Genomic DNA, 10514 nt, shown 5'->3' with positions numbered 1-10514 from the left:
GCTAGCAAAGAGTAACTGTATGTGTTGGGGCTCCGCATTTAGTAAAGCCACTGACAGTAACTGTACCTTATTAAAATAAGTTGTTTTGCAAGAAACTACTCGCAAGAAGTATGACTTGCAAGAAGACAAAACTGTGTTTTTTGTGTAATCTCCATATTTGTCATTTCAGCACTTGTATCCCTCCTAGGACTGTATTTCCACAGTTCCTGTGGTGCTTTACACAGATGACTGGGCTCTGCCCTTCAGTCTCCTCTGCACCAAGAAGACCATGCATAGCTGCTGCTTGTTTCATCTAACAGAGTAGTTTCAGTAACTCTTTTTCTACTTAGGGTTGATACCATTAGAATTTCTTACTTTAGAATGTTTTTGATACATAAGTCTATTTACAGTTGCATGACAATCTATTTACACAACATCTTTGCAGTTAGGGAATACGTAGCACCTAACACTGTCTCAATCCATGACTATTTTCATGGGCACTTCTACAACACATATAATGATGTTGCTTGAGCCTGCAACTCTGCTTGAGTTGCCTGCTTGAGCTCTCCAATTACTTTCCCAGAGTACACAGAAGTAAGGGAGAAAATATGACTTAAAAGGAAGATACAGCTGATCTTTTTTTTTTTTTTTTTTTTTTTTTATTTTTATTCTTGGTGAAAAGGGAAATAATTCCTGCTCTACTATCCCTTTTGCAATAAAAAACGCTTTATCATAGCAACTAAGCATTTTTACTGTCTATTCAGAAATTAATCCTCCTTAGATCCAGCAAGAAACTTTTAGGGAGTAAGAGATTAGTAGTTTGAGGAAGACGTAAAAATTTAGCCATAAGGCAAGGCTTTTCTTGTCTTAACGCAGTGTTTCACTTGCTAGGCTAATGATATCCTGCCTGATCTAGAGACAGCATGAAATGCTATTGTCTGTATTTTGCTTCACAATAAGGTCAGCCAGAACACAGTTATATCAATGCTATTTCCTATATACTTCCAGCATTTTACAGAATTGATGCTAAGTTGCTCAATAGCTTATAGGGCAGGACTTGCCTCTTTATTGTCCAAGTGCATTATCCAGTCAGCCCTAAAGACAGTCTGTGAGTCGTGATTGCTGCAAACACAAAGGATCCAGTGACCACTGAGTGGAGGAAAAACAACCTTGTCATTATGGTTTTAAACTGTGAAATCGACATGGAGTGTTTTGAGGATTTGTTTCTGTTTGCTAATGCCATCTGATTTTTTGAAGAGGTTTTAATTGCCTGTTTTCTGTTAATGTAGTTGTCATGTTTTGAGGGATGTGTCTCTATGAATACATAAAATAGGGCTGTGCTAAGTGTAGTACAAATAATTCTCTCTCAAGGGACCTCATGGAGCAGTATTTCCTTAGATACTGGAATATGTATGCTGCAGAAACTACACAAAACAAACACGGGCTATGAGAATTCTAGTTGGAATGAACTGGTTTGTAATTCAAAATGCAAAGAGATTTCGTAGTCTATAATTAATACCTCAAATCTATCTAGAGCATAGGTATTTCAGCCTGCATGTGCACAAAGGTTATCACTGGACAAACAAATTGTTATTATTCTTTCCAGTAAGATTCTGGTCTTGTGATCACTTCACATGATGAACTAGTTTAGGGGCTGGAAATCTCTCTCCAAATGGTGAGTTACTTCTGCTCTTTTCCACTCTTCCCTGCTTTCTCTTTAAACCTGCACTGTGCCTTCCCTCCACATGTCTGGTGCTGACTTTGAGTTTCTAATTTCCTAGCACCTGCGTCCAAGAAGCAGCAGCCATTGCATTTGTATGCTGAGGCTTAAACCACCTGCTTTTGGAAACGACTGTGCAAAGAATGGATAGCAAGTATGGGTGAGATTTTCAGCGGTGTTTATCACTGGGGGTTAGGAACCGGGTTAGGTCCGCTCTAAGACTATCTCAGCTTGAAAATCCTACATAGAAATTCACAGGGGTGAGGGCTTCAGCACCAGCTTTGCTGACTGCTCACTTACTAGCTGTGTGTACAGCAGAGGTACAATGTCAGTAAGATATTACTGCACTCACATATTCCCATGCAGGAATACAGAGGTGTGAGTTTTTATACATACAAAATATATGTCCTTCACAAACCACAGAACGAGGCTGATCATTTAAACACTTTAAATAATACAGGAAAAGTCACAAGTAGACTAATGTGGAACAATTATTACATTTGCATTTAAAGTCAATGACACAAGACCTTACGTAGCACAAAAAGGGGTGTATTAGAAACTAAGCCATGTGGAGAATTGTGGAGTCTGCTCAGAGCAGCCAATTCTCAAAGGAAGAAAATGTAGATTTTTCACACAAAACCAACATTTCAAGTTTTTATTGCTGTTTTTTTTTGTGTGTGCGTAGTCTTCTATATTGTTGAACTACAGATTTAATTCATACAGTTTAATAAATTCATAAGCAGATTTATATGAAATATCTGAAATACCAGGATTTAAGAATTGATGATCTAGGTCTTTTTTAGTTTGATGTCCTCTGTCTGATTGTTCTTTGCATAACAAATAGAACACCAAACATCAGTCATTAGCAACCTTGTCAATGTTTCTATATTTCAGATTTTTTTTTCTCAGAGGTACATGTGCATTAAATATTTTAGGACTATTTAGAGCTGTAGCCAGTTAGAAGGGTAAAATTCTCCATGCAATAATGTTTGAACAAAAATATTTCCTCTAAATTCATCACTTTCCCTCTGAAAGTTTCCAAGTATTTTGAGTTTAAAACCTATAAAATATTTATCAGTAAGCAGAACTTATTCTGCTCTTACAAAAGAGAATTAGAAAGAAAATGCAAGTAGAACTTAAAAGAAACAGTTTGTATCAGCATCAGATACAAAAAGCTCCACTTCTTTCCTAAATCCTGGTGTACACACTAATAAGTCTGGACAATATTTAACCCTCTATTTTTATTAAAGTGAAGAAGTGTGAAATGGACAGTTTACTTGAATGTTAGGGGAATTTCCTAATGCCTCAATTCCAGTAACTGGAAAGCTAAAAAATGCCTGATACATAAAAATATCTTCCAGAATAAACAGAAGATAACACTATGTTAACATAGCATTGTACTTAGGGCAAGTCCTGAGCTGGTGAAAATAATAAAATGAAAAAAAAAAAAAAAAAAAAAAAAGCTATTTTGAGGAAGAAAGATGAATTTATCTTGTCCTGGGGAATAGTCTGTATCTGTAATACATTTAGAACTTGAGTTGTCCTCTTCATTTTATGAAGAAATCTATTTCTCCTATAGTTTATGTCTCACATCTGCCTACTAAATTTAATACTGGCAAAAATGGTGCACAAGTGACAGGTTTTCCTACTTTAAAGTGAGCTTTGTTTCACTTTTTAGAGAGTGGACAGGCTCACCAGTGAAAGTCATAATTTTTCATAGTCCCAGGGAAAGACAAATGTAAATTTTTAGGAATACTGACATGAGATGTGAAATAAAATAAATAAGTAAGAAACTATACATTAGATTTAATTTGAATTTTTATTTATTTATGTGTTTGCACATGAGTACCCTAGCTTCTCGGTGTTTTCTTCCTTGACCTTCCACCTCATGAGCGTGCTAGCTTCTCTGGTGTTTTCTTCCTTGACCTTACCTTCCTTGAGCATATGTATTTTTCATGGAATCGTGGATTAGTGTTTCTGAGTATTTCTTTCTAATTCAGTACCGAGAACAAACACTTAGGGAACATTTTACATATGATTTCTAATAACTGATTTGTATTTTTTAAACCCCGGCATTCATTTCAGCATGCTACATGTAATGTCATTTCTTTCTGCTGTTTTCCATGGAAAAATAAGCATCTGGCTCTGCGGAAATAACATACAGTAATGATAAAGGAGCTTTTCCTTTCCCACTGAGGAATGCTTGCAGGAAGCAGGAGCATCAAAGATAATTTATATGCTTTGCTATATGAAGTGTTTGAGATCATTTTTGACCATTTACCCTCTATTTGTAATGAATAATTCACTGTCGATCAGTGACAGCTGTTTAATTTTCTTCTACTCGCTTTTATTTTTAAAGAATAGACAGTCTTTTGTATTATATTCATTGGTTTCTTAGCAGCAACCTTTTCCATAAGCAATGCTGTTATTGTTGTAGAGATTTAAGGACTGCATAGAAGTGATATTATTTTCAATTTATTGATTTGATTTAATTCACTGTTACTGTTCAGAGTTTCTCCAGAATTGTTGAGGATAAAGGTTTTACTTGAACTATACTGTCATCTCGTGGCGAATGAATGTTCCTGATTCCAATGCACATATGAAAGCTTTCTTTTCAAAACAAAGAATCTAGATACCATGAAAGTGAATTTATGATTTGATATGTGAGTGCTTTTTAACGGATATTAAAGGTGGCTTATTCCTCACAAACTCCAAAGAGGTGTCTACCTCTGAAAAACAAGATGATATCCAGAAACAAAGGCATCCAAACTGAACTTCATGAAAATGTTGCCCTTGAATTCTTCATTTCTCCTATAGACATCTTGCGACCATGTTACCTTGGCCAAACTGCTCCATTCCCTAGAAGAGCAAAAAAGCATTCCTTTGACCAAAGAGAACACATTTAAAAATAACAATAGCTTGAGCTTGCTTGCATCTCTGAGGAAATGTGCTCCAGAAGAGGAAATGTTGAACTAGTGGTAAGGTCAATACAAACGTCTCTGTGCATACACCTCTTTTCCCAAATCAACTCTTATAAGAGAAATTCAAATGATGGTTTTATTTATTTATTTCTACATGAACGGTGCCATCGCAGTGCTCCAGGCGCTGCCTGGGCTGTCGCTGATGCGCACAAGGGAAAGGGCCGTGCACGGGCAGCGAGTGCAGCGGGGACGTTGGTTTTATGGCAGCTCCGCTCCAAAGCGCAAGCTGTCACAGACAAGAAACTCTCCGATTTCAATCATGGAAGTAGTTTTTTTATTCCGTGGCCTGAAGCGGAGCTTTATGTGAGAGCAGTTGCGCGGTGAACCTGAGCTCAGCACAGACAGGCCCAGCGTGCAGCCAAAGCCCCTTTGCAGCCTTGGCCATTTTCTTTACCAGCTTCCCGGGGTCGGACTCGGCCCCACGAACTCCCCTCCTCCAGGCCGGTCCCTCCGCGCCCGGCCCCGGTGCCCGGCCGGAGCACTTCGGGCGCGCAAGCGGAAGTGCGGGCAGGGATATAGCGGAAGCGGGGCGGGGCGCGGCCTCTTTGGCGGTAGCGGCCCGCGAAGATGGTGAGCGCTGAACGCGGCCGCGGCGCCGCCGCCGCCATCCGCCGCCATCCGCGCGCCCTGCGCGCCCGCGGGGCCGGCGGTGGGGCCGGGGACACCTCGGAGCGGCGCGCGAGGCCGCGGAGGGGCGAGGGGCCGCGGGGCGCCCGCCTCGGCCGCGATTCCTTGCCGCAGCCGCGGGACGCCGGGCCGGGGCCGGGGCTGCCGCGCTGGTGCCGCCGCGAGGGTTGGCGGGGCTGGGCTGGGGGGGCCGGAGGGTGATGCGGCCGTTTGGTGACGGACGGGGCGGCCCCGTGCCCGCGTCCCCAGCGCCGCAGGGCGCAGCCTGCGCTTTAACGCGTGCGGCTCGTGCGTGCCGGCTCTGCTTGTGACCGCGTCCCGAAATGCGTTTCAGACGAAGGGCACTTCGTCGTTCGGCAAGCGGCGCAACAAGACGCACACGCTGTGCCGCCGCTGCGGCTCCAAGGCCTACCACCTGCAGAAGTCCACGTGCGGCAAGTGCGGCTACCCCGCGAAGCGCAAGAGAAAGTGTGAGTGAGCGGCCGCGCGTGGGCCTCGGGCCTGGCACCCCCTGCGCGGTGCGTCCCGCCGCAGCCGTGTGGCAGCGCTGCACGGGAGCGGGCTCGTCTTAATAGAACGTGTTCTAATTACCTTTATCTTTCTGGTGGATTGTGTAGGTGTGCTGTTCACGTGTATGGGAGAATTAATCGTGCAGATGAGTAACAGTAATGTATCTCTCCTAGATAACTGGAGTGCTAAGGCTAAGAGACGCAACACCACGGGTACGGGTCGCATGAGGCACCTGAAAAAGGTCTACCGTCGATTCAGGTAGGGTGTTTCAGTGCAGGCTGCTGTAGTGGGAAATGTTTCATGGGTTATGCCTTGTTGTAAGGTGTATCACTTAAGAAAAATGCAATGTTAAGTTTAATATATTTAGTGTGATGTATCTTGGACTTTTAAAGTATATTTTGAAATAAGGAATGCCTTGTTTTCTGGCAGCCTGATCTTTCTGGGATAAAGAGCTTACTCATTAGTCATACTTGTCTTTTGTCATGCATAGGATGCATAGCAAGTGTTTCTAATAAGGGTAGATAGTACAAAGCATTGGTTCTTGCTTTTAAATGACCATGCTTCAAAATACATGATGTTTCATGTAGAACTGCCTTTATTGGTGGATTTCTTAGTGATAGCACTTATGTGGATCTTTGTAAGATGAACTTTGAGATGGCTTGCACTTGCCCTGCACACAAAGTTTGGAATTTAAATATTTCAGTAGTTGCTGCGTTATTTGGGATTTAATAGTAGCTTGTTAGCTGTAAAATCAGACTAAAGTTTCCTACAAAGCTTTGAGTTGTACTTAGGTGCTGTGGGGATACTGTAATGTTTCTGAGAAACTCATTAAGAATTTTTGTATTGTCTCCATGTTCTAAATTAGATTTTTGTAACTATTAGATCAAGTAATTCCAAAAATCTTTTCTTAAAAATCTAGGAAATGATAATTTCCTAAATTTAGTAAGTGGAAGTGGGGGTCTGAAGTCCAGGCACCAGGGCACAATTATTTCAACTGCTTTTTATGGTCAGTCACAGTCTTTGCCTAGGAGCAGCCAGAAGGTAACTGAACTGCAGGCTGCTACTTTCCACCAAACATTGCTGAAGTAGAAATGCCGTATCCAAAAGTGAGCTTGAACTTGACTTTTATTGTTGTTGTGTTATGCATTTTCTGTATTGAAAAATTTTTTGACCAGTACTTGTACTTTGGTGCTATCAAAAATGAAACTACCTTTAACTGTGTTGCTTAGTAGGGCCATAAAGTACAGAGTGCCTCTGGTAGCCCTGCTGTGTTCGATTCAGTCTTGAAGTGTTCAGTCAGTTGCTGAAATCTTCCTGTTTGAAGAAATGGAATTTGCTCTAGCAGGAGAGGGAAAAACTTACCTGCTCATTCCACACAGCTTGTCAATGATGTTTCATATTAAAAATGTCTGAACATATGAACCTCAGAGTGATTTCAGTGCATTACTGAGACGAGCTGGACAAAAACTAATTAATTTTACCTAAAGCATTACTACTTAGAATATATAAGCTGGAGCAGTAACTTCATTTCTACTTGCAGGAATGGATTCCGTGAGGGGACCACACCGAAGCCCAAGAGAGCAGCTGTTGCCGCCTCCAGTTCTTCGTAAAGACTCATCTGTTTGCTAAAAATAAATGGTCTTATTCAGAAAAACCTCTAGCTTTTATATGTGTTTTAATTCAATTAAGTATTCCTAGAAAAAATAGGTATGTTCACACACACACACACACACGAAACTTGGTGATGAATTGAGATGATTCATTGAACGCAATCCATTAATTGACTTTTGACAGCATCGCCATGTTGAAAAGGATCATAATGTCTGATGACCTTAAAGGCTTCTATTTGTTCATTAACCACCAGCTAATTGATATATTTAACTGACAAGTTTTTTTTTTTTTTTTTTTCTGGTACTCCCTTAACCCGTTCTTTTTTAGAAATCTAACTTAGATGGCAACTAATGGAACAATAAGCTTTTGGCTGATACATACTAATTTAGTATGATGAGATTTCAGAGAGGGAGAACAGACTTTTTATTTGCTGTAGAGGAGTAATCCTTTTGCAAGGAAAGTGCAACATTGACACTGTAGCCTTGCCCTACTTGCCTGTAAGTCTGTGACCATAAATTACTCGAGGTACTCTAGCGTGGAGTAGATTTTGACTCAAAGATAGTAACTTGAAAAGTAGCTCTAAGTGGTGGTTCGGGAAGGAAGAGTTTGAGGGTAGTCCTGGTTTTAGCTGTTACTGAGTGTTCTGTGACTGGCAGTTTGGAGAAGCCTGTCCAGAGTGCTGCTTGTTCAGTGGGCCATTGCTTGTTGGGCAAGAAGAAACTTCCACACCTGGAGGGGCTTTCACCCCTAAGCAGTAGGGGGTTGGAGACCTGCTGTGTTTGAGACATCTCTCCAGGTAAATACAGGTGCGGGTGTTTGAAGTGTTTCCCTTCCACTGTAGAAAAACAAATTTAACCTAGTAGTCCAGGAAGGTATGTGTGTAGAGCTGAGACACAAGTAGATCAGATTTGTGGGTGTAAACAAGGAAATGGAGCAAGGAAGTGAACAGGTCAGCTGGGAGCATCCCGGAGTTGTGGGTTGTTACTTGATAAATTTGCACCTTAAATGGGAATTTTACTGAGTCACTCAGCTTTTTAATTTTAAATTGGCTTTGAAGATGGTCATATGATGCTGTTATTGAGAGTTACAGGAATATGGAGGGTGTTAATTGCTGCAAGTATTTAAAGAATTTTCCTTTAAAAAGAGAGACAAGATCTGAACATCTCCTGATTAGACCTTGAGCTTCTGAGGCGATTTTTACTGATGTTTTCACCATGAGTTCTGAGGAACAGTGCTGCTTTGTACTGAAGGGTGAGCAGTTAAAGAATGTATCAGTATGTGCAAATCGTAGATGAAATTTTCAGAAAGATTTGAAACTGCAGTGCAGCTGGTTATACTTTCTTCCAAATGAAATATAGTTCTATTCTTTTGTAACATGAGTGTATTTACTTAGGCTGCTTCTGAACAAAAACAAAAATCTTGCTCTACTGTCCACCTTCCTGCAAATAAGCTGTAAAGCTTTCATGTATGTAGTGCACTGATTAATAGGACTCAGGTGCATCTAAAATGTGTTTTATGATGAGATACTGGCAAATAGCAGGAGGAAGTAGTAAATCTTTTTCCTTGATAAAGGCAGGATATACTTGGCAACTAGTGAGGCAGTAGTTCAGCTTTCAGTGTTCAAGAAAGCACTACAAAATCTAAGTGCTTCAAAACTATATCTGCTAAAGCTAATTCTTAGTCTTCCTGTGATTGACCTATAATTGTCCATTGACACTTTTTGGGATTATGTTCGTGATTTTTCTCAATTCTTCAGGCCAATGAGCATGTTGCAGTCAATCCCAAAGACCATTAGATGGTCTTGTCTAAGTTATATCAGAGCTCATTAAACTTCATTTTGGTCGAATGTATAGCAAAAGTCATTGTCTTGAGGCAAGAAGTGCTACTTGAGTGCCTGCGGTGGCAAAAGATGGACCCCTTTGGCATGTCTAGCTCCAAACGTGTAATGTGTGTCAGAATCTGAGAAGAAAAAAGGATCTTTGTCACCATGGAATTTCTTGAGCTTATAGATGGGAGTTCAGCTTAGTGCCATGGAGCAGTTTTTTGCCTGCGTGTCAGTCAATGCTGTAACTTGAAAGAGTGGCAAGACCTAGTGCAGCTCTTGAATGCACAATGAGCCATAGTCAAAATCTTTACTGACCTTTACCAGGCAACGAACCAGGGAGTTGCCTTAGATCTGGAGTTACATGTTCCCATGTTTTTGTATAGACTATGGAGTGTATGAAAGAAATATACATATGCCTGTACTAATTCTTAAAAAGTTGATAAAGCTAATGGAGTCCCTCAGAACTGACTTCAGGTAGTACCACTTTATTTCCCGTAGAGATATGAAAATACCATTGCCTGGTTTAGTTTAGAACTGGCAAACCCAGCAGGATGAATGAATTTTAACTCTTTAACACCCTGGGACTGCCTTTCTACCTGTAGAGGAGATACTGCAGAGCAACAGAGCAACATACTGGATGCTTCAACCAAAATACACTTCTTGGATATTGTATGATGACATAAAATGGTGCTAATTTCAATTAATCTGAGTTAAGGGGAGATTAATTGCTCCACGGCTGTATTGGGCTAACTAGTACCTCTGTACTAGTCTTGTCCACCTGCTTCTGCTGCAGTGAGATGACAAAACATTGGATTTTAATGGCCCTCTGGAAAGCAGAGTGGCCCTAACATGGGATGGGGTGCTTCCTGAGGAATGTCAGGGGAAGAAAGGGCAGGAGACATTTTTCCTCTGCATTTAAATGAAAAGGCAGCGTACTTAGTTCATGACAATTTTCTAACTTTCTACACAAATCTGTAACTGTTTCTTAGACTTCTCAATTAAAACCTGATCCAGGGCCCTATATAAGAACATTACGCACTCAGGCCTTACACTGCACTTTTTTTTTTTAATAACAAAATACCACATATTTGACTAATGCTAATTGCCCTATCTAGAATTGTATATTCCCCATGGCAAAATTGACATAAATTGTGTCCATAAAAACCATGCAAATAAAGCATGAAAAGTTCCAATTTAAAATTATTTTTCATTTCTGTAGGTAAATTGGTTAATCGGTTTGTATTGAGGACCATTGCCTTAA

At 40.7% G+C, this 10514-nt stretch overlaps 1 protein-coding gene and 1 non-coding gene across 2 annotated transcripts; both read left to right on the top strand.

Moving 5' to 3' along the window:
- The first annotated feature begins 5182 nt into the window (after positions 1 to 5182).
- On the top strand, positions 5183 to 7475 carry RPL37 (ribosomal protein L37). The gene is made up of 4 exons (XM_088537946.1): positions 5183 to 5250; positions 5642 to 5777; positions 5991 to 6075; positions 7358 to 7475. Exons 1-4 carry the CDS (start codon positions 5248 to 5250, stop codon positions 7425 to 7427), a joined length of 294 nt encoding a protein of 97 aa, XP_088394072.1. The 5' UTR covers positions 5183 to 5247; the 3' UTR covers positions 7428 to 7475.
- Positions 7195 to 7275, top strand: LOC148591237 (small nucleolar RNA SNORD72). The gene has a single exon (XR_015914104.1). It is a non-coding gene; the product is annotated as a small nucleolar RNA SNORD72 (small nucleolar RNA).
- Positions 7476 to 10514: the final 3039 nt, after the last annotated feature.

This window comes from Tinamus guttatus, unplaced genomic scaffold (assembly GCF_059628265.1).
Source record: "Tinamus guttatus ecotype Peru unplaced genomic scaffold, ASM5962826v1 Tinamus_guttatus_pri_ptg000909l, whole genome shotgun sequence".
NCBI lineage: Eukaryota > Metazoa > Chordata > Aves > Tinamiformes > Tinamidae > Tinamus > Tinamus guttatus.
This window is presented reverse-complemented; position numbering and strand designations above follow the sequence as displayed.